General features: G+C 38.9%; 1 protein-coding gene across 1 annotated transcript; it reads left to right on the top strand.

Annotated features, from left to right (window-relative positions):
• Window positions 1-1,243: 1,243 nt before the first annotated feature.
• On the top strand, window positions 1,244-21,088 carry CNDP1 (carnosine dipeptidase 1). The gene is made up of 15 exons (XM_079302839.1): window positions 1,244-1,643; window positions 4,294-4,459; window positions 5,675-5,775; window positions 7,179-7,251; window positions 9,268-9,386; window positions 10,165-10,308; window positions 11,588-11,750; window positions 12,844-12,932; window positions 14,401-14,601; window positions 15,992-16,076; window positions 16,621-16,781; window positions 18,117-18,281; window positions 18,463-18,604; window positions 19,016-19,163; window positions 20,010-21,088. Exons 5-15 carry the CDS (start codon window positions 9,309-9,311, stop codon window positions 20,113-20,115), a joined length of 1,482 nt encoding a protein of 493 aa, XP_079158965.1. The 5' UTR covers window positions 1,244-1,643; window positions 4,294-4,459; window positions 5,675-5,775; window positions 7,179-7,251; window positions 9,268-9,308; the 3' UTR covers window positions 20,116-21,088.
• Window positions 21,089-25,009: the final 3,921 nt, after the last annotated feature.

Here is a 25,009-nt window from a genome sequence, read left to right as displayed (position 1 = left end):
TCTAAATGTTTCATTTTCTATAGTACTAAAATTGAAAAGCCATCATTGCCTTTTAAGCTATGTCAAAGCACATACTACAGTTCTGTTGAAAGGCCTTTGAATATATGAGAAACTTCTCTGCTTGAGGAGAGTATAACAAAGAGAGCAAAAATACTTGTCTGTAGGGAAAGAGTGGAATGAGTAGAGAGCTACTTTCCAGTGAAGTTGTTACTAAGTTTATAACAACTCAGTTAAAGATCCTGATCTACTAGTCCTGCCTCTGTCTTGGTGGTTAGCAGGCTCAGTGTCTGTGTGCAGGTGTTTAAGATGTTCAGATATGAACCAGTTGGCTAACCAAAGGCTCCAGTCTTGTAATTATGTCTTTCTGTTTTTGTTGAAGCACTGTTGCATTTTTCACAAAAAGGCTCACGGCTGGCACAAGGAGCACAGTGTGTGAGTGGTGCAAAGCCCTGGTTCAATGGGCATTTCCTCTGCTGGGGAAGGTGCTTTACCTTTGTCATGGGCAGTGGCACTATGAAACAGCTCACACTCCACCTTAAGGTCACACTCCCAAAAGCTTTGCAATGGTAACATCTGTTAGCAAGAGGCAATATTACTGTGAGTGTGAATACATATTCATATGTATATAAACAGTGGGTTCTTCTATTTTTCAGTTATTCAAGCTTAAGAAAGCTTATATTTAAGCTGTGTTTTTTCATTTAAGTTTAAAAGAGCTTGTGTTTGCCAAGAGAAGAACCTCAGCTTACTTTGGCCTTCTCCCAAATACACTTCAATGACAGGGAGACTGCAATGGAAAAATACTCTAAGTCTTTCTTGAGAGGCTGTGGCTCCTGGGACACCCAGCTGGGATGCAGAAGTCAGCGGAGTGTCAAACTGAGTTAACTTTATGGTGCTCCAGACATGTGCCTTGAAGGACACCGTGTGCAGCACCACCTCAGTGACTCGTGCCCTGACTCTGCCAGTTCCTGGACCTCACATAAAGCAGGGAGGAGGCACTAGGAAGAGCTGTGTAAGCAAAGTGCTGCACAGTTAGTGTCAGCTTTACTTGGAGAGCCTGAAAAGCCAGTCTCTCATGTGTCTATCTGGAAATGACTAAGTTATCAGCTGGATAAAAGCCTCACCTGCAAAGAGAGCATTAATCATCTCTAAAGAACACCCATGCTATTTGGCTGAGAAAAGCTGTGTGAAGGATATCAAGGGGGGAATAACCTCTTGCCATCAATTCAGTGGGATTAATATCTGAAAAAAAATTGCTTAATTATTAAGCCAAATGAATTTACAATGTTGCTTTTGGAAAAATAGGACAGTCTTCTATCTCAGCACTCAGAGCACTGGAATTTGCACTGGACAAGAACTTGTTTGTTTATCTTATCACAAAGCCTGCATGCTTGGAGCTCTGGCTACAGAGAGGGTGCTGAATGATCCACCAGGTGGTGAGAGGGCTCTGTGCTATTGCTCTTCCTGCACACAGTATATTAAATCTGTGTGACCTTGCTCCTGGAAGCTGCTGAGCATCATTCCTCTGTGCAGAGGACAGTCTGCAGTGAGCTATCTTTGTAAAGCATCTGCTGCCTGGGCAAGGGGACCTTTTCCAAGTTGATCTCCTTCCACTGACACATCCAGGTGTGATTTTCGACATCCAGGTAACAACTGCTCGGGGTCTTGGGGATCTTTTCCTCTCTACCAGCACAATCTCACTCCACTGTTGACAAGCTCTCACAGTGGACAGTGTTGCTTAACTTATGTTTTGGTGTCAGTTGAGATTATCTTGAAGGAGGGTGGCTGGGAAATACTCTTCTAACTGCAGTGTGAAGTGGAAAGGAGCAAAGAGGTGGAAGGGCTTGCTGCTGCACAGGGAAGCAGAAATATCTCTGTAGGGGAGGGAGATTTGGGGAGTTGTGTGAAAGGGCCTCTCCATTCCACACCAATACTTCTAGGATGCAATGATAAGTCATATTAAGGGAGTCTATTGAGAAATGACATTAACCTGCAAAAATAACAAAGTACCACTGGTTATGACATGACAATACTATTCCTGCTTTTCTGCAATGCACTTTCAAGAAATGAAAAATAGCTGTCTTGAATTAGCAGTAGTTGCTTAAAGAGGGACAGGTAGCACTGAAAGCCATCATATAATTTCTCTGACAGTGAAATATTCCTCTTAACAGTGTATTTCTTATATATTTGCTCAGTCAAATTTAGGATTGAAAATTATTTAGGATACCCTTTTAATTAAGGTAACAGTTAATGCTAATTCTACTGAAGTGCCAATGAGGTGAAGGTACCATCACTTTGTAATGAAGTGAGCATGCTACACTTGCTCTGAGATAGTAACACCAAGATCATCTCTGCCCTAAATTGTTTACATTTTCAAAGCACAAGAGAAACAGATCAAGTGGTGCTTTTTTTCCCCCTTTATCTTATTGTTTCTGTTCTGCTCTTGTTTTCCTTTAATCAGTCTATTTCTTCATGTTTAAACGCTTACTGTATCCCAAAGAGGATACTCAACCAAACTATTGGTTGAGTTGGTTCTTTCATTTGTTGTGGTTAATAAGTTATCATCAGAGAGTGTTCTCATTAAAGAGAAAAGCCTTTCTACATTTAAAAATCCTTCTAAGCAATGTGGGCAATGTTTATGATCTCCCATAAATGTAATAAGGACCATAACAAAATAAATCTCTTATATTGTGGACCTCGAACCCTGCTCCAAGTTAGAGGTATAAAATAAGGGGCAATTAGCAATGAAATACTAAGTTATAAAGTAATAATAGCTTTTTTTCACATGATAGTATAATTTCACAGTAGTATTATGTGATAAATAGACAAATAGTTGAATGGATCTACTAGATATAATAGATCTATTTTTAATCTCACTTGTACTTTTCTAATTCAGGAATAACTCCCATGTGAAAAACTTAAAGCTAAGATAAATGAGGTAGAATTAATATAAAAATACTATTATTTAAAATAAATTAAAACAAACATTTAATTCCCCCCAAATTTTGCATTTAATTTTCAAATGAGTTTTTGCATATTAATCATGTGAAGAACAAGTACTTAAAAAAAGGAAAGGTCTTTGAAAGGCTCTGAGACAGGACCTGGACCTCCCTTACTACTTATTACCTTAATATGCTTATTACTGAATTTGACTAAATCAATAGAGGTTCTTTTAAAATGGGCATTTTGAGGATTTTGAGGGTAGAAATTTGTATGCAGACAGAAGTACCTAAAATTTATTACAAATTCAGCACTTCTCCTTTTATGGGAGATGTGGCAGCTAGAAGATGGTGAGGCTATCCACATCTAAGTACAAATACTGAACATCCCGCAGTTCTTTCCTATGAAACTTTTTTTCCATGAAAAGAGCAAGAGCCAGCAGAGCTGTCTTTCCAGGAAGAATATTTTTATACCCACATTTATCTGATTGCAAACCAATTAGCAGAAAATTTTCTTAGGTAAATACTGAATTACTTCTCCCTGGGCACAAAGGGGAATACTGCTTCCTGGGGGAAGGGCTTTGCTTTAACAGAAATGTATATTTTCTTTCCCACTTTTCAAGACAAAGCAAGATCCACCTCTTTTCTCTCAGTCCTCTGACATACCACTGTAAAGCAGCAACACTTATCAGAAATGTTAAAGTGCTTTTGGCATTGGAATTCCTCTCGGGATACTGAACTTCCAGGAGGAAAAAGGAGGTAGAAAAATTTCTCATGACTTCGTGTGTTATTGATTTGGTTATCCTGATTTGATCATTATATGACAGAGAGTCAGAAGTGAACATCCAAACACAAAATTAATCTTTCATTTAGAGCTATCTCTTCATTAACTGCAGAACTTACCAGTAAAATTGAGATAAAATGTCCCTGTTCTGCAGGTGAAAGAGGAGACTTTTCCAGTTCAGGCTCTCATCATCAGCAACAAAGGCAACTGCAAAGAGCCCCTAGAGATAAGGACATTCTTTTAAAATATCATCTGTATTGCAACAAAACAGGACTGATAAACAGGGTCTCACTTTTTTATTTTTTTACTAAAGGATTGACTTGAACATGGGCAGGACTGATCATTGCTGCTCTCCAAAACACTATTCAGGCAACTGATACTGCAACACTTGAGGAGCTGGCTGCTGGAAATAGCACTGGGTGTTGCAGTTCACCTGCCAGCAAGTGGAGACCTTGCCTAGGCTTCCACCAGATATTTTCATTGTTTCTACACGGTCTGTTGATTTGGATGATACTTCTTTAGTAATCCTCAAACACAGTCAGGCACTGAGAGATGGCATTCATTCCCCTGCAGGTGCCTGGGTCCCTGCAGCTCCTGGTCATTACAGCAACAGCAGCTGCACAAGGTCAGGGCTGGGTTTGAGAGCTGCCAGGTGAAGAGTTGTCATCCTCCTCCTCCTCCAAGGGTCTTCACTTCACTGGAGAGGGGACTGTGGCTTGGTTGCCTGCTTCCACCAAAGGTATATCACTTATCAATGGATATTGTCAAAGGAGGTTAAAAAATAACCCTATTATCTCAGTTTTCTTCCTTGATGGTGATTGTTTAGAGGGAATGTTCCTTTCAGTGGAGTCCACCATTGATTTAGTAAATGAGTTCCTACTGCCATAACCATCTTTATCTCCTTTCATGTACTTTGTGTTATTTGCAAACCAGATGAGTCTTGGCAGTTGCTCTCTGGGGTGTTTGCAGCCCAATGTTTTCATTGGCACCCTCCTCCCTGCACCCACCTGAAGCACTGTGTAGCAGGGAGGGAAGCACATGAAGCTCTCTTCAGCAGAGACAAGGAGGCCTTCTAAGCATGCTCAGGAGCTGCTTCTCAAATGTTTGCAAGTTTAGTTGATATTTTATCAAAGAATCATCCTGGTTAAAGAATAAACTTGGGTTTCTTGTTAAATCTTGTTAAATCACCACAGAAGAACACTAAGTTTTAACAGTGCTTAATGACATGGGAGGGAGCAAGACAAAAAATGTTCCTACTACTAAGGAACAAAGGAAGAGAAAGTGCAAAACTGACTGTCATGCATTACTTCCAAAAATTGGCATATTCCATTTTTCTATAGACCAGCAACTGCTCCTTAAAATAACATCAAATAAAATACACTTGACATTGAACACTGAAGTCTTTGTTTGATATCCCCCTGGCTTTATCATCCTTTCAAATAATTTTTCCCCTCTTCATGACACTGAGATATTTCAGCCTTGCCTGAAATCTTTCAACAGCTTTATTAAACTGACTCGCTTTTTGACATGAGCTGTTCCAGTTGCAATCCCAATGCTCCTGAGCAGCACTTTGTGTATTAGTAGTGCATTAACATGAATTTCCACCAGCTACTCCCCTCCTTCCTTCTGCTACAGCAAAACATAGCTGTTACCTAATTTATGGTTTGAATTATTAATATTTTGTGCACTCTGCTACTTGGTATTGCCTCACATTCATTTTTCAGACTTTGCCACTGTTCCTTACTTTTGTTTATGAAAGAAAGTATTTTTGTGATATTCTGTGATGTTTCAAAAATATCACAGAATAATTCCAAATTCCCCTAGGATATTTTGCTTGATTGGTTGGGGCTTTTTTTCCTTCACAGCATTTTAGCTTCCTTGTTTCATTTTCTTAAACAGTTAAATGCTAATGAAACATGACAAAGACATAAGTCTCTTGTCTGCATCTTTCCAGGTCATTTGCACCTAACTGAGACAAAAAGAGGAAGATACCAGCACCACGGCACACATCCTCTGTAAAAGCAAGCAGCCCTTTTGTGCTTCTGAAATTAAAAGGTACGTAGTTATTCAAGTCACCATAAGGTGACTTATATATATATATATAAATAGGATAATTTTTAAAGTGAAAATGCATAGAATTCAGCAATATCAAATATTTGAATTGAAGGGGGGGAAATCATATGTGATGGAGACACTGATATTTAAATCCATTGCATGAGCTTGGTGCCTTTAGCCATGTTCTGACCTCTGCTATGATCTTCCATATTCGAGTGGGGCATAACCAAAAGATCTACTTTTTACATAAGTGAGCCTGAGAAGCCTGTCTGCTTTTCTACAGTAAAATTAAATGAGGGTGCATTCAGTGGCCTCTGTTGTAAATGTTTTCCAAATTGAGGTCTGGAAATTACAAGGTAGAAAAACGAGTGAAATATGTGTGAAACTGAGGCATCCAGCCAGCTTTGTGGTAAATGAAGGCAAAAGCCCTGATGTCTCTCTAGATGAACAGCTGATTGAAATCCTGGGACCTCTTGACTGTGGCAAAACTAGGTTTCATCCCACCTTCAGATGAATGTCCCCTGTACCATTCTTATGCTATTACTTTCTTCTGGGGGTGCAGTGCCTTGTGCTTTTCCAGAGCCCCTCACAAATGCACTCATCACAGCCCCATACTCTCCTCAGCTCATGTGGGAGCCAGCTCCCCTCTGTGAGACCCAGCTCCCAGGTGGAATACACTTTATCAGTCAAAAGGACCAGCCTCAAGGTAAATTTGCTCTCCTGGGACACTGCTGGCTAAATTGAGACTGAGCAATGTCGCACAAACAGAACCATTGTGTGTTCCCCCAAAAGTGCACAGGGACAAAAGGAGAAGCAAACAACATAAATGGCCTCTCTGCTCAGCTTTTACCTATTGCTGATAATCTCCAAGTACCTTGAGCCCCTTTTGAACATCACCTGCAATGTCTTGGCTCAAATGCCCTCCTGTGTCTACCCCAGGCACTGCCCCAGCAAGTGCCAGTGTCTTGTCTGTGCCAGGAAACTCAGGGTCCAGCTCACCAGGGTCCTGTTACTATCACCCTGGTCTGGCACTCATGGTCTTCTCTTCCCTGTGCAGACTGGGAAGTCCTCCTGACCTTGCCTTGGTCCACACTTCTACTTCTTATTGCCCTCTGTGAAATGGGCTTCAGTTGTCCAATATTTGCAGCCACTTGCACAGTCCAAGGCTGGAAGAAATAGCCAAACTGGGGTTTTTAAGTTCAGGGTGCTTGTTGAAGAATTCCTGTTCTTAAACCTTATCTGCAGTAGCTCAATCCAAAGGTGGCTGCAAACTAAATTATCAAAACCTCATTCTACACCATGTCTGTTGCTAGATCCTAGTAACTGCTTTGTCTCGTCTAAAGTGTCCAGATTTTTTTCCATGCTTGCTTCAAAAATTCCTGTAATAATTACTTTTGCTTTAGGATAAATTGCTGCTGCTGTGACTGGTGATGAAAATACTTGGAGGGGATTGTTGATTAGATCCATCTCTTGGAGGTAGGGTTTATTATTTTATGGAGAAAACAATGTAAGAAGAAAACAGTATTTTGACCATCATTTAAGGTTGGGGCTTAATATTTTTAAAATATTTTTATATTTAAATAACATGGCTAAATTTAATCTGTTCATCCTAAAAGCCACCTCCAAATTTGGATTTTCTTGGCTTGGTTAGCAAGTCTTCTCCAAAACAGTGCTTTGCAGCTTCCCTCTCCTGCAAAATCAGCATCTGATCTCTTTCAACACCAGTGTTTCCAGTGCCAAGAGATGTCAAGAACTGACACTGGGAATTATGTCTACTGTCAGAAGCCTTCTCAAAGCTTCACTTCAGAAAGTGAAGTAAGCCTTGTAACCTTGCTTCTGAAGGAGGGGTGGAAAATGTGGCACATCCTTCATACAGCCGGGATCTCCAGCCAAAGTGAACAATGCTTCCCTCATCTTGTTCATCATGCTTGGGTTTTCAATCTTCCTCCTCTGTCAGAGAACCATAATTGAAATTATTAATATTACCATAGCCTATCACCTTAGTAATGCATCAATGTTAAGGAGTTATGGATGGACCTGCAACTACACCTTTCGTTACTATTATAGAATAACTTTAGAAAAGCATTGGATTTTGACCTTGGAGTCCATCCTATCACTGCCTGATATAGCAGCTGTTCTGAATTTAACCTAACCAAGTATTTAGCCATCCAAGGATTACTCAGCTAATACCACTTCACAACACTACATCAACAACTTCAAGCAAACATGAAAGGAAAACTGGAAGAATAGGAAAAACACACTTTAAACCTTGTAAAAAAAAAAAAACAAACAAAAAAACAAAAAAAAAAGAAAGATGGCAGAGAGGTTTGCAGTTACTAAATTACTAAATTACTTCTGTACTTATGAAGTGTTTCAGTATTGTTACTGTTAATCAACAACAAAAGCTATTTGTTTTCTAATACTCTTCAGTGTCAGGCTTTTTTTCCTTTATTCATGTAAAATATGGAATGTGTGTCAGTGAATCTATTTTTCTGGCAGTCTGGAAAGAAAATCATATCCTAGGATGCAGCATCACCAGCCAGGCAAGGGAAAAAATTGTCCTGCTCTGGCGTGGTCTCATCTCAAGTGCTGGGGGCAGTTCTGGTGCCACAATATAAAAAAATGCATTAAACTATTAGAGAGCATCTGAAGTAGGATTATGAAGATGGTGAAGAGCCTTGAGGGGAAGCCACGTGAGGAGCACCTTAGGTCACTTGTTCTGTTCAGCCTGGAGAAGAGAGGACTGAGGGGAGACTTCATTGTAGTCTACAACCTCCTCGTGAGGGCAAGAAAAGGGACAAAAACTGATCTTGTCTCTGTGGTGACCAGGGGTAGGACCTGAGGGAATGGCCTCAAGCTGTGTCAGAGAAGGTTTAGGTTGGATATTAGGAAAAGGTTTTTCACCCAGAGAGTGTTTGGACACTGGAATGGGCTCCCCAGGGACGTGGTCACAGCTCAAAACCTGACAGAGTTTGAGGAGTGTTTGGATGATGCTCTCAGGCACGTGATGGGATTCCTGGAGTTGTGCTGTGCAGGACCAGGACTTGGACTCCATGATCTGTGCAGATCCCTTCAATTTCAGGATGTTCTATTATTCTGGAAATGAAGAAAAAGAAAGATGAGTCCCCATGCCTGTTGGTGTCTGCAAGTCTTGCCCCAGTGTTGTCTTCCCAGAACATACAATTTGATGCTTGTGTACTGAAAAATTGATGCAACAAATGTTTCTTTGGAAAATGCTACCCCTAAGTTATTTATAAAGGTGAAACTAAAGATGTTCATTCTTTGGTTATTTTTTCAATTTTTTTCTTTCAGCTACTTGCTTATGAATCAATTAATGTTTTTATGTGGTAAAATGAGTTCACTTACTCCTGGCTTGAGGAGAGTAAAAGACAAATAAGCTCAGCACTTTGTGAATGTCTCTGCTTTCTAGTGCTGAAAAGAAAAGTATATTGCAGGGTGTCTGTAATGTTGAGTTTTGTCCTTAACTTTCAGATAGCATCCATTTCAGCCCTGTGCTGCTCTCTAAGGCAGTTATGTCCTCCTCATCCTCTTCAGCATTGGAGACTGAGATCTTCCAGTACATTGATGCACATCAAAGTGATTTCATCAAGGTAGGAGCTATATTGCAGTGAAATGATGAGCACAGAGCTGGTGCCCCTGAGGCCTGGGCTCCTCTGGCAGGAGGACTGCCTGTCACAAAGGTAATGAGCAGGGTCCCATGTCTGGCATCAGGAGTGCAGCATGCACTTCACACAGCGAGGGTGTAAGGGGACAGACTGCTGGGGACCCCTGGGGTGAAGGAGGGACCTGACTGGACACTAATGCAAAAAGTGGTTGTGGGCATCCTTTGGGTGTGTTCACTAAGCCAAAATGCACCTGCATGGGAAATTGCTCTCTGTCTTGCTTCAGAACTGATTGTTGTAGGTTTGCACTTTACAAGGAGAGAAGTCTTGGTGCCATGCTGGCTTATGCTTTTACTTTTATCAGCCTTATGTAAAAGGACAGAAACATAACTAGTCCAGTCAATATCAGTTGTGCTTTGAATCTATGAGCACTTCTGAATGAGTCCTCGTGAGGATCACCAAGGTAAGGTGTACATAATGAAATTTCTATAATGCAAACTAATCAGTATCTAGTCTATCTCCTCTTGCACTGGATTTCAGATCCAGGGTTGACAGTGTGAATACCTAAGTGTGAGCACCTTCCCTGTTTAGAAAATCAGAAATCTCAACCCTGGGGAGACATCTAAGCAATTCTTCTCTATCCTGAAACCACAGAGCATCTGTGATGATACAGAAAGGAAATAATCTTCCAATGTGAGATTTCTGATACAAGGGCCAAGGGCAACAACATTCTGGATCATCTAACTGCACGTTTCTTCCTGTGCAGGATCTGAAGGAATGGGTGGCTGTGGAAAGTGATTCTGTTCAACCACATCTAAGGAAGGAAGTGATGCGGATGATGGCATTGGCAGCAGACAGGCTTGCAGCGCTGGGAGCCACTGTTAAATTAGTCAGCTTGGGGTCACATCAGGTGCTTATCTGATCCTTGGACTTAAAACATCATATCTACACATGGCTCTACCTATTGCACTCAGTGCTATTTACATGTATGTTATGACTCAGTGTTCTTTTTTGAAAGCAATTTTAACAATTTGTACCTACATGCCACCTGCTGAAATCAGGTCTGAGAACTGAGCATACTGGAAACTACACAGGCAATCCAAATGCAAATTGATGTTTTGTGCAAAGAGGGAGTTTGATGCTTTTAACTGGAGGGAAGCAGTTTGAAAAAGTCAAAGGACTGAGATTTTTACTGGGGTTTGTTTTTATATTTTTGTCTGTAATTAAGCATGAGAACTAATCATTTGTCACTGAACTTCATTTATGAGGGAGGTTGTTTTACAAGGAAAATGTTGTCAGATTAAGGGTTAGCTACCTAGAGCATCATCTTTGGTTTTCAGAGCTCCTGACAAATGATCCAAGTTATTTTCTTTCATTGTTGAAAAGAAACAGGGAAGAATTCATCCCTGAGCAACCTCAGTCTCTAGTTAACTTACCTTACTGTAGCCATAGGCTCTTTCCCGCCCTGGGCAGTTAAATTCCTACTCTAACTGGAATTCAAAAATTTAATAATTGTGATTCTTTTCTTTTTTTTTTTTCTTTCTTTTTTTCTCTCTGAGGCATTCAGTGAGGATTTTGATTCTTAGCACTGGGACCCTGAAGTACAGCAACAATATTTCAGGTTGTGTCAGTTGATAGTTGCAGAGAACACAATTGGGCCATGTGGAGCTCTGTTCTGCGCAGAGCTATGTTAGAGGATTAGCCTTAACCTGTTTTTAAGGCAGTCTGAAATAGCTGCTGCCTCCTGCCAGCAACACTTTTTTTCCATTTCCATGTTTGAGCTTACAGGCTTGCTGACCTCTGTCTGTGGTGAAATCAAACCCCAAATTAATCTGTGTGGCTTTTGACTATTTCAGTGTCATAATAGACTCCATAACACAAGGCTACCTCTGTCTTCTGCAGTGCTGGGAAGTGAGAGCTTAGTGTGGAGGGCATTTATGACAATAAAATGTTAGAAGAGTTCTACAAAGTCCAGCAGGAAAGAAACAGTTGGGGAAAAAGATCTTAGTTTCTCTGAATAGTTTAGAACTGGATTCAATCAGATTTGTGCACCTAATAAAATCAAAGTCAATTGAGTGTAGAAGTATTTTCAGATAAGTAATAAGTAATTCCAGATTATTTTTGTACATTGGTAAGTTTTAGAAAGTTTGGTATCCCTTAGTTGCCTTTTTTTTAACCTTTCTTCACAGCTGCCTGATGGCCAAGTCCTCCCACTGCCTTCTGTGATTCTTGGGGAGCTGGGGAAGGATCCACAAAACCCCACTGTATGTTTCTATGGTCACGTGGATGTGCAGCCTGCCAAGAAGGGAGATGGCTGGAACACTGACCCTTACACACTGACTGAAATTGATGGTGTGCATCTTTTCACAAGCTTTGTGTCAGTACTTGAATACACAACTGAGGTTCTGAGTGGGAGAAGGGCTCCTGCGTATTTAACCAAAGCATGAGGACCTTCTGTGAGGATTTCTGATTTTGGGAAGTGTTCAGCAGCTCTCAGCTTTGATGATTGTTCTGAGACTAATGAGACCCATCAGTGACTGCCTAATATTCGGTGTGGAAAAGCAATGCGAGGTTTCTAGAGTATTCAATAGAGAATCAATTTCTGCTTAAAAGTTCTTACAGGATTTTTGCATCAACCATTACCCTCCCTCATACCTCCTGCTCTTGCCTCATGCCACTTTTGTACTTCCACCTGCCATGCTGGAGCTAAGGAGCATTTGTGATGGAAGAATGTGAGGACTCCTTAATTTCATTATCCTTCCACCACCACTAGCTGACTGAAGGAACAAAATTATGGATAGAGGGTCAGCAGACAAGTTAGACCTCAGAAATCCTGATTCCCAGGCTATAACCACTGACACACCCTTTCTCTTTATCTGGGATCAATTCCCAACAGTGTTATGGGTGTAATTCTTCTGCCTTATTCCAGTGTACATCCAGTGGGGACTGCTACAGAAGTTTATACACAGGCACAGATTTCAGTTTCATGTACAGTGATAACTGTACATGATGTACAGTTGAAAAAGAAATTACATACTTAGACTTGTAGCTTCATATTTCTGCCATGGCATTTATCTGTAGGGTTTTTGCTGCTTGTTACCCGGTCTGAATATATCCAGCAGCTGCATATTGTGCAATGCCTTAAGGCATATCTGGTATGAACCAACAGTTCTTGAGAAAAGTGAAGCTCAAAAATTGGCAGGTTGCAGAAACCACAGCACAATGCATACAAAATGAAGGAAGGGGAAAAAAAAAAAGTGTACCAGTCCATTGGGAAGCACTTGAACACTCAACACCTTGTTTAAACAGTCAGTAAAATCCTGACACTTTTGACACTTCTTCCCTCCATCTAAAGCTTCTGTGGCAACTAGGATTTGCCAATTACATTGAAGTGATGAGGGAAAATTCAAAGATTGCTTAGAAACTTACCCCTTTTCTTTTTAAGGAAACCTCTATGGGCGTGGAACAACAGACAATAAGGGACCTGTCCTAGCTTGGATAAATGCAGTAGAAACATTTAGAGCCTTGAAATTAGTAGGTATCAATAAGAAATTCTTTATTATTATTGCTAATTTTATTATTTACTATTATTTGTTGTTATTATTTATTATATCTCTGGAGTCATATATTTACATTCCTGAGCAAGATGATGTCAACAGACTACACACAATTTGAAATATTAGCTATTTCTGATGCAACACTTAAGGCACTGGTCCCACTCCAGTAAGAATTTATCTTAGGGCATTTGTGTTTTGAACAGCCTGCTTGCAATGTAAATACAGTCTTGCTGCCATTGCCCTGCAGAGGAAAACCCATGGGGAAGCAGTCAATATATATTTTACATCCTGTTCTCTTGAGAGCTTTTAAAATGGTAAAATAACAGACATTACAGAATGCTCATGAAGACTCATCTCTGCTGATACATTCTGCTGATCTTTGGCTTTGTCTGCCTACAAGATACCTTCAATTTATGTGTCTGTGTGAAGAGAATAAGCACCTAAAAATGTTCATCCAGAAAGGCCTGTTATGTCACCAACAGATTAGATTTATCAAAGCAAATACTTTGAATGGTGCATTCACCAAGGTCAAATACAATCACTAAAAGTCTGACATTTCTGAGGCCAGACATTTGCCTAAATTACTGCAATGACCAACATAGTCATCTTCTTATAATTTAATAATTTTGGAGAAGTTTTACCATCAAAGTAAAGGTAAACCAAAATATATTTTAGGCTTGTAACTGGCTTAACTACCATCCTTTAAGATGAATTCCTTCTTGACTTTAATCTGAGCATTGAATAAAAGAGAAAACATCTGAAAACCGCTAATGAGAAAATGAATTGTAACAGAAAACTAAGTTTAAATTTATGTCCACTATGGGATGTGTCAGCATTTTCAATTCCTACATTCCATAATGAAAGTTCTCCTAATTGCTCTTGGAAATGCATCCTTATAAATCAGCAGGCTTGCAAATATATGAGTGTTAAAAAGACAATTATAGTAGAGTCACTGACAATATTTATATCACCATATAAGCCTGGTGATAGACAACATTGGGAAAACCATGGCCAGTGGCTCCCACATGGGCAGTAACAGTGGAAATGTAAGAGACAGAAAATTTTCTGAAAAAATGCAATTGCTATTACACAGAATTTTCAAAGCAATTGGAATATTGAATAGCACTGAAAGAAAGCCCATTTAATGAGACATTTCAGCAAGTTTTCTGAAAACACAAAGAAGAAAAAAAGACATCACTTATTCTCCTTTAAAAATGTGAAGTAGATAAAAACATTAAGAAAAGAACAAGCTTTTCTGGGAACCTATATGTGTCTGTGACTGGCTTTTCTAATGTAGCAAGCTATATATACTATATACTCATCTTACAGCTTTCTTAACCTAACACAATTTGTACAGCAAACTAGTCTGCTCCTAATTTTAAGCCCTTTTTGAAAAAACAATTAAAATGCTTGTTTCTTATCAGATTTTTTTCGTTTTTATATAGGCTATGCCAGTGAACTTCAAGTTTGTAATCGAAGGCATGGAAGAAGCAGGATCCTTGGGTCTAGAGAAGCTGCTTGAGGAAGAGAACCAGAGCTTCTTCTCTGATGTTGATTATATTGTAATTTCAGACAACCTGTGGCTCAGCAACAAGAAGCCTGCCCTTACCTATGGCAGTCGGGGAAATGCCTGCTTTTTTGTGGAGGTAAAGGACACAGGTTCACTAGAACTGAGCCTCTGACAGACAGCAGGGATGTAGCTGCACTTACATCTGAATGCAGAGAAAATGGAAGGAAAGCTTAATATTTACAAGTACAGAACTTTCTTCTGCATCCCTTTTGGCTTCTGCAGGTTTCCCTCCTCATTTCAGTTCAATTAGCCTTATTTACTTCTGTTAACTTCTCTTCAATAATTTCTTCCCTTGATCCCTTTCCTATCCCATTACTGTCCTGCTAATCTTCCAGTCTCTCCTCATCCTCCCCTCTGCACATCACCTCTGTTCTCATGGACACCATCCCTACACCTGCCTCTCCAATTCTCTCCAAAACCACAATTTCTGCTGCTCTGCCATTTTGCAGATACTGCTTAGTATAATGAATCAGCTGAAAGGGACTCAGTTTGGTTGCATCTCTGGGTTTAAAAGCCACACAAAATTTTTGTAACCATAGGCAGGAGCAAATAAAAGTCCACTGTAGCCAACACACTATATTTAGCTGGCAATGTGAGCTACAGTGAAATAAAGAAGAGAAATTTCTCATTTGGAAATGCTTCCCAATGAAGCATGAAAGGAATTCAGAGAGAAGATTAAAGAACTTGAGAACTAAAGAAAAATCTGCATTAACTTTTATGTCTGAAAAAGAATGATTTTTTTTTTAACTGAAATGGCCTTGACAGCCTTGATTCAATTCTTCTAAGTCTTGGTTAAGAAAAATGATGCTATTAAAACATCAAAAATCATCTCTCCCTGCTAGTAGACAGTTAGCCGTAATGAGGTTTTGAGAAGAATAAACAAGTTCTTTGCAGAAAATATTTTATGATAAATCCAAGTATGAAAATGTGTCTGGAAAAAAAACTTATTTAATAACTCAAATGCCTCTATTCTAAAGACTTGTTATTCAAGAGACCTATAAATTTTTATTTGTTGCAATCTTGAATTAAGGTTGGACACATATTTTTAATATCAAACAAGATTAATTTTTGCCTTTTTTAAAAGATGATTTTGCATTAAATAAAAAGGTTAGACAGCTTGAAGAATTTATTTTCCAATGTTAGAAACAGTAATAATATGCAAATGTTTAATGTATGATGTCTTTAATCTTACTGAAGCAAAAGAGGGAGTGGAAAAGGACCCTTGCTCTCAAATATGAGTGCAACAGACAGCTGAATTTCTCTCTCTGGTGGGTGGCAACAGAGCTCCATCTTCTCTGCCAAAGCAGATTGTTTCTGACATGATATTTTCCATTTAATAATTAGGAAAAAATATCACTTAGTGTTCATTTGTGATCTTGTTTAAAAAACTGGAGCCACCAGTCACTACAAAGCTCACAGAAGAATAAGGTGGCCAGTGTTTACATGTAAGCAGTGTTTTGGTACAGGTTGAATGCGGCAGCAAGGACCTTCACTCTGGAACTTTTGGGGGCATCGTTCACGAGCCGCTGCTGGACCTGGTAGCGCTGCTGGGTAAGAACACAAAGCACAGCCCGGGGCAGTGGGGAGCACTGCCCACCGAGCAGCCTAGGGAACGTCAGGGCCACGATCCACTGCTGGGAGGCAAGTCTAATGGAAGAAAGAGCCCCAGGTTTCCAACACAGCTACGGTGGTGGCAGCTGAGGAAAGGAATGTCCCTGTAAGGCCAGGGCTTCAGGCATGCTGTGACTGACAAGCTGATGTCTGTCACACATCAACCAAGAACATCTAAGGATTACAGGCAACTTTAAACATACACACAACCTGACCTTTTAATGCTGATTTGTATCCCAGCAGGATGATGTCTTCATGTCAGAAGCTGGGCAGACACATCACACAATACACACAGCAGCTCAATGGTTTTCTTAAGAAATATGAAAGTCTATCAAGTTAGGCATCCCAGCTTGACAGATGTGCACAGTTGTTATTGGTAAATAATTTGGTAAAGAGCTAGGTAAAGAGAAGAGAGAAGGTGTTATAACTGCCAAGGGGAAGAAAGAGGCTCCACTTGTACTGATATCTGCATCTCATTTTGTAGACAGCCTTGTGGATTCCACAGGTCACATTCAGATCCCTGGAATCTATGACAGTGTCGCTGCCCTAACGGAGGAGGAAAGGAAATTATATGGATCGATTGAATTTGATCTAGAGGAACATAGAAATAACTGTGGTGTGAAAAAATTCCTCTATGACTCCAAGGTAATATAAAATCTGTATGAATACTCAGCAGAAAGAATTTAAATCACCTATTTGTAGCGTTTCTACATAAAGCCAAACTGAAAGATATATTCAGTCGAAGGCCAGCTCAAATAAAGTAAAGGAGATCTGAGAAGTAAAAGGTAAATAAATTAGTCTGCTGAAAATGTAAGGCACTGTATCTGGAGAAAGTGATCTGAAATATGAAAAATCAATTAAAAGAAATAATACATAACTAACAGTATAACTCTCCCTTCCCTGCCTACCCCTTCTTTCCTCCAAGCTTAATCAGCCAAATAAAACATGCATTAAAATGCCTACATTTTGGTTATATGGTAGGAAAGAAGTTGTATTCAGCTCTGAAAAAATGGGAGGCAGCTTTAGGCAGATATGTTTCAGGTGGTTTTTATTAAATACAGATTTTGATGTCTGCCAAGCCTGCCATAAAAAGCATCCAAAGCTACAAGCCTCTCCTTACCAGCAATTAAAAATTATATCCTAAATTAAAAAAAAAAACAGCAGGTAAGGGCTGGATTGAAAAGATCTCTCTGCACAAAAGTGGCAGCTGAGAGAAAGGAGTTGATTAATTTTTTTATCACTAACACAATTATTCTGTAAATTCTGCTAACTTGGATGCTTTTATTTCCAAAAGAAATCTTTCAAATTACCTAAAGCTAGACTGTAAGAATCAGTAATACAAAAGTATAATGTAACTACACTGAGTCTCGATGCTTTACCTATGAGGATGAACTGATGTTAATTTTATGTGTAGATAAAGGTCTAGTCTCATAAAACTGAAGGAAAGCAGCAGCACCCTGAGGTTCTGCAGGAAGACCAGTTTATAATTCATATTTCTCCTATTTTCCTTAGAATAGCAATCATAATATTTTGTTTCCTCTCTTCATCTGCTCCAGAAAACTTGGTTACTGAAATGATAATATTTCCTGTTGTGTTATTTAGTGTTCATTAGTAGAATTTCTGCACTGGTATCACCTGGGATGAATATGGCTGCACAGTCTTTCCAGTGACAAGTTCCAGGATAAACAGGCAGTCAGATCTGAAGTTGTTCTGACACGACTTTGCACTAGTGAAATTTACTTCCAAGATCTAAAACAATGCTCTATTTTTATTTTTCCTGAAAAACTCTTACCATCCAAATCTTTCTGAAAGTAGTAGTATTTTTTAAAAACAAAAATACATGTGAATGTAAATTAAAAATCAAATATCTTCAAAATACAGAGGTCTCCATATACAAATTTTAGGATTAAAAAAGCTTGTTTATATCAATTGTGGCTGGCTCCAGTGTCATCCCTTATATTTTAAAATCTTTTTTTAAAGGAAGAAATACTTCTACACCTGTGGCGTTACCCCTCTCTCTCTATTCATGGGATTGAAGGAGCTTTCCATGAACCAGGCATTAAAACAGTCATTCCAGCAAAAGTAATTGGCAAATTCTCAATCCGTCAGGTGCCCCACATGGACCTTTCAGTTGTGAAAAAGCAGGTAGGAGACAAATGTTTTCTTTGGCCACTACTGTGTAAATGAAGTCCCTCTTAGCACCCCATGAATCTAGACTTGTAGTAAACAATGTTTTTAGCACTTATTGTTTCCAAGAGAAGTAGGAAAGTGGGTATAAGCTTGAGTTGCAAGATGCAAGACTTTTTGAAAAGTATTTTCACTACAGGTGGTGGAACACTTGGAAGGTGTCTTTTCCAAGAGGAACAGTCCAAACAAACTGAAGGTGTCCATGCCTTTGGGTGCAAAGCCCTGGCTTGCTGATGTTAATGGTCTACTATACAAAGCAGCAAGAAGGGCAATAAAAACAGGTGTGCTCCTTTTTTTTTTTATTTTTTTTTTTTTACAGTTCTTAGTGTGTTTGCAAATGTGCAGAGACGTGCTCAACAATAGGCAAAACAAATTTCCCAATTCAGTGCTGCAGCCTCTTAACCTTATAAATCTAATTGATTTTGATAGAACAACTCATCAGCATCTTCCATACCTTGCTAAATTTTGATATGTTTTATAGGAGTAGCCAAAAGGCCTCATTTACTATTTTGTACTGATAAGAAACCAGAGGTTTACAGAGCAGAGCTGATTTGTGAAATCAATTTGCTACACATTCAAACCCATTTCTACTCAGAAGCTCTTAGTATCAGCTCTTGGCTTAAATATATGACAGCAGAAAAAAACACTTGGATTATACCTATTTATTAATCCATTTTTCCCATGTATTTCAGTTTTTGGAGAAGATCCAGATTTCATTCGTGATGGCTCAACAATTCCTGTTGCCAGAATGTTTCAGAGTGTAACACAGAAAAGTGTGATGATGCTTCCGATTGGAGCAGCTGATGCTGGGGAGCATTCCCAGAATGAGAAAATAAGCAGGTTTCTTTCATTTGTCTTTCTCCTATTGGAGAAGGGAGGGAGAACTGAAGTCTTGAATGAGCATGCCCAGATGGAAAGTTTTGCTGTGCTTTGGGCAGCCCAAATCTACTATCTCCTACTAGCTGCTGTGCTAATCAGAAAGCAAAATTCCCAGTCTAATGCATACCATTATACACTTTTCATGGGGTGTCTACTCAGCCTTTAAATTCATCACATTGGGAAATTTCATATCACTAGCAATGAAATTTGCCTCTGGTCTGAAAGATGATGGTGTGGACGGGCACTCTTCTATCACAGTATCTATTTTGAAGTGTGCCAGTCACAGACACTCAGGATTATGTAAGGATTTACGTGTTTTTCAGTATAAATGGCTATAAAGATTTATTTAATATCCAGGGATCAAAATAGCATAATTATAAAAAAAAAAAAAAATCCCTTGTCACTGGTGTTCATTGTTGGAGGCACCATGGTCAGCTACTTTTCAGTGCGTTGCCCAAACATGCTCTGAGCCAATTCATACTGAACTCTGGAAAGAGGGGAATTCTACAGTATTTCTCAAATTACTTTTTGTCTCCCTTCATTAAAGCCTCAATGCTGCTGGCTACAGGTAATGCCAATTTGGGGATTAAAAAAAATATATTCTGAAGTAAATCCAGAGGATTTATTGAACTTAAATTGAAGGATGTTCAGATTTTTTGTGCACTGGATAATTCTGGGGGGTTACCAATCTTGCAAATTCCTCTGAAGACTCATAAAACTTCGTTGTTCCTAAAACTTCTTATGTTCCTAATTTTAAGAGCAGGACAGCCTGACAAGACTTCACTGTGTCTCTTTCTTTCTTCACAGACACAACTACATTGAAGGAACCAAATTGTTTGCAGCTTTTTTCATAGAGATATCAAAACTACATCGGAACTTACATCAAACTTCCCACACAGAGACCTTCAACTGACAGACAATGTCAAGGAAATCAGCAAAGCACTCTGTTAAACTTTCTAACTTATATAAAACACATAAAGCACATATTCAGTGGCTGTGAATTGGTGGGGGAAAAAAAGCCATGCAATTTCCTGGCATACTACTGAATGGCACGCATTTGTGATAGGGTCCATCAAATGATCTTATCCCTAATGCTAAAAAAAAAGAGTTAGGGATAATTCATTCTTGCTGAATGGAAAATGTTACTTTTAGTTTTAAATTTCAGGACAAAGGGAATTTATACAACCATTTTACCAAAATGACTTTATTTCTGTTTTGTAGTATCACTTTTCATGCTGCCTAGCTCACATTCCAGGTTCTGAATATGAGCAATACACACTGTAGTTTCCTCCTATTATATACAAAAGTATATTATGTAATTCTTTGAAGAAAGATCTACTATCAAATTAATCTCTTTCCTTGTCCTTCACAGAAGATTTTAAATAGTAAGTGCAATGAAATGTTCTTGTTGAGTTTGATGTGAAGGCTTGCCTAATAATATTTATTTATGGGTATAATCACTGAGGCAAGTAGAACTGCAACAATAAATAAACATTTCCAGGTTTGGATTCTGCCTTCCCTCTCATGCAAATCACCTCTTACTGTGCTGTGAGCAGTTTTAAGAATCACTTAATAATGTTCATGTAATTTTCTTTCCATACAATAGAAAGAGGTTTTTGTAAACATCTATTCTGGCCAAAGTCTCTCATTGGAAAGGTGTTTTTTCCACCCAATTAGCAACTGGTTGTTAATTACTTTCAAAGCATTGGTTTACATTAACAGTTAAGTTAAAGGCAAATGATGCATTATGAAATAAAAACAAATTAGTTGAGAGTTTTTGTTTGCTGTTTAGGCAAAACATCCAGCACAAAGCTCACAATTCAAATCTGGATTTTTTTAAATTTAAAATGTGATTTTTACTTTAACATAATTAATTCACACACAACCACACCAACCAACAAAACTTGTAGTGTTACCCCTACTGTTAAAAAAATATATTGGGTAAATTATAGAATGTACTTGGGATCCTTCCTTTCTCTCCTGTTACCTCCCTGCAAAATCTGCAAGAAGATGTGGATGCAGAGTCAATAGAAGGGAATACTCATACATTCTCAATAAACACCTGTTTTCAGCCCTACCTGAGACTGTGAGGCTCACAGTTCAGCAAGAGCTGAGTCAAGATTCTGGCTCTGGCTGCTGATGGTGTTCATGGGGAAAAGGAGGACTCAGCTTAGTCTCTTACTTGGCACTTCTGACTGTAGAACTGCAGTGCAGTCCAGGACAAGGACCAAAAGCCTCAGAGACCAGAAGACTCTGGTTTGTCTATCATCAGCTTGCAGAATAATTCACTGTGATCTATCAGTTCCCTGCACCTGTTGAAAGCATTTAGGAAGTAATGAATGTTGCAGAGATGAGCACGCCAGGCTCTGCACAGGACTCAGGGTTGACTGGTCTGTGCTTAAAAGCTATCACCCCATAGAGGGAATTTTGCTGAAATACTTCAAGATCTATAACTGACATATAACATTGTAATCTCTGGGTTTGCAGTGGCTTTACAAGTTGCAGAACCACACAGATTCACGGAATATGCCAAGTTAGAAGAGACCCACAAGGATCATTGACACAAAGTTTTTGTACTGGACAGAACCATCCCCAAATTAGCTTCAAAAATATGGAAAGAAACCTCTGCTCATAAATATGAACCTTTTGGCAGAAGAGTTGAAAAGTTGGTGAGATGGAGGTGGCAGATTTTGTCATGAAAGAGGGATGGAGACTCTGTTTTAGGAATATGGCTACTCTGAAATACCACTGTAATAGCTGCTGTCCATGTGTTCTACAACATTATGAAGTTGGAATGGAAGATGGGCTTATGCATTTTTTACTGTTGCTCTTTGGCATGACAAATAAAATAGAGTAAAAAAAGAGCACCAGTTTATAAGCACTCTCCAAGCAGTGCACTGAAATAAGTTTCTGCTCTGAAATATTCACTTACTGTAAAGTTAAAACTATGTGAGTAAAACAGTGGTGCCACTGAATTATGCAGATCATCTCCATGCCTCCTTCAGTACCAGAGGAGAGAAAGGGCACAAAACTTCAGTTTCAGATTCTCCTGTCCATGAAAGAAAACAAGCATTGGGAAAGCAGCTGCTGCCCACAGGGGTATTGAGAGATACTCTTTCCTTCTTATATTGAGAATGAGTATCCAACCTCTCTTTCAATTTTTTTAATTTTTTTTTTTTTTGTATTTTGCATCATCTAGTCAGCCTTGTGAAAGAAATTACGTGCATATTTCTAAGTTCTGTAGTGCTATACAACACTTCTAGAAATGTTTCTTCTTGGTTGCACTAACAGCTATTTGTTGCCACAGTAAATTAAAAATAACCCTACAATAATAGTATTAGAAATAGGATTAAAGTTTTCTTCCATTTTTTAGCCTTATTCTAGATGTGCCATATCCATGTCAGAGCATATTAGAGATTCTCAAATCATGACCAACTAACTACAAAAATCATATGCACAATTTTGTGTCTACATAGGCATGTATGTAGCTATATCTATATATGTTCACTGGCAAGATCTAATCCAGTCATTGATTTAAAAATGAAAATATCTTGTCCATTCTGATTTAGGTTTTTTCTTAATAATGACTGAATATGGGAAAACAATATTGTGGGGATATCCAAAAGCAGTATCTATACATCCAAAGTCTTGATACAGATATCAAGACCTGGGTCACAGGACAATAAAAGGATTTAGGTTTGAAGGGACCTTAAGGATCATAGAATCATAGAATTGTTTGGGCTGGAAGAGAGCTTTGGAAACCATCTAGTTCAAGCCCACTGCAATAAGCAGGACCAAGTAGATCAGGCTGCTCAGAGCATCATCCAAGCTGACCTTGAACGTGTCCAGGGATGGTGCATCCAACCACCTCTCTGGAGAGCCTGTGCCAGAGCTTCACAGACCCCAGAGCACACCTAACAGTACTAGGAGCCTTTACAAAGCTGGTCAAGTTCTGCCTGATTCCCTGGTAGAGGAAGACTTGCCCCAAGTTTTCCTTTTTCTTGTAGGCTATAATCCATGTTGAAGGGAACTGAACATTCAAAAATAGGATCATATTTTTCTACTGATAATTAATGTGAAAGAATAAATTAGAACATTTTAATTTCCATTTAAAACCAGTGGGTTTAAGTGTGAAAGTTACTTTTTCATATTAGATAAACACAGTTTTTAATCCTTAAGTAATATTTCAAAAGAGAAGACTGAAAATTGTGTCAGCTAAAATCAGGGAGAATAAGATGCTGACAATAGGAGTTGAAGGCATAGAGAGATGAGCAGTGTCCTGAGAACTAATCAGGTCATTTTCATTAGCCTGTGAAAGTGGAAATTAGGCTTACTCACATAGTTATGGTTTTCCTTTTCAGTCACACTACTCCCAAGAAGTTTAACTTTGGCTCCTTCTAGTTATTCCTTTCAGAATATAGCATTTGCTTGTTTCACAAAATGTTCTAAAATTGCCTTGCTAGTTAAGGATGTTCATAGTCCATGTTTGGAGAGGGAAGATTGTGCAACTTTGCCTTTACCTGTGACACAGAGGCCCATGCCACAGTGGCTGGTGCCAGTGAGACCCACGAATTCCCTTGTTTCTGCTGGAACATTCCAGCTGCAAATAACATGTAAAGTTAAATACTTACTGCTCCTACGTGAAGCTTTACTAATTTTCAAGTTTATACCTTGTATCATATATAGAATTGGAAGGAACCCATACGGATCATTGAGTCAAACTCCACCTACATCTGTATTTGGAGCTGCAGACACATCATGCCCTTTAGGAGGCATGTCATTAAGCATTTTAAGCAAATATAAGAATAGAAAAATATGAACAGTTCCTTGTTAACAGAGTGCACATTTGTCTGCCTTGCTCTACTGCCATGTATGTCAGTGATCTTCTCACTGGTGTTCCTCAGAACAGTGTATGAAGAACATCTCCAGTTTGCAGATGATCTTGACAAAAAAATAGCAAAGTTTTTTCTGTAATGCTGCTACATTAGATTACACAAAAGTAGACTGGAAAATTCCAAATGATCTGCTAAAAACACAAGCGCGGTGGTATGTGATCTTGAAATCTCTTTCCATGTATTTTTTCAGCTATGAATTTGAACCCATGTGAGTCTTCTTCCTGAAGTCCCTTAGAACTCATTTCGACATTTCCTCTGCTTTCTAAGGAGGTGAGTCACTGTCTGTTGCAATGGGAGGACCAGCAGCTCCCAATTTTTAGTTGGTTGTCACATGGAATGAGTTGTTTGGATGGAAGACAATGGAGGCAGTTCATAGTTACTTTATCTGCTCTCAGAGTTTTTAAAATGGCAAATACTATCTGAAAATGTGCTGGTATTTTGTTATGCAATTTCACTCAGGTTCTCTGAGTGAAACATGCCACGTTCACTTACTCCACAAGGCAGGAACAACAGCTGTGATTTTTTGTGTACTTATAGAGATAAGTGTAAGTGCAACCACACTTCCACAGGTGTGAAATTTGGATTCCTTTTGCTAAGAAACTTTACTCTTGGGAGGGGAAGAAAGCCCAACAAAACCTTGCTCCAAAGTCTATCCTGCATAAGGTGTATCCCAACAACAACAAAAAAAAGGTCACATTTTTTACTTGATGAGCATTTGAGAATTTCATTGTGTAACCAGAAAATTCTTCCTTTAGAGCTAACAGCATAAACATATTCTTATTTCAGCTGATGTCGTTCTAACAGGACTAGGATGCATGTGCCAGGTGGATAATATGTTGACTTAATGAAGATGAAAAATAAGTATTAAATCTCTATTTCATGCGGCATACTTTTTTGCATATTATTTTCTGA

Source organism: Erithacus rubecula, assembly GCF_903797595.1.
Source record: "Erithacus rubecula genome assembly, chromosome: 3".
Lineage (NCBI taxonomy): Eukaryota > Metazoa > Chordata > Aves > Passeriformes > Muscicapidae > Erithacus > Erithacus rubecula.
The sequence above is the reverse complement of the archived record's forward strand: the minus strand, read 5'-3'. Positions and strand labels throughout refer to the sequence as shown.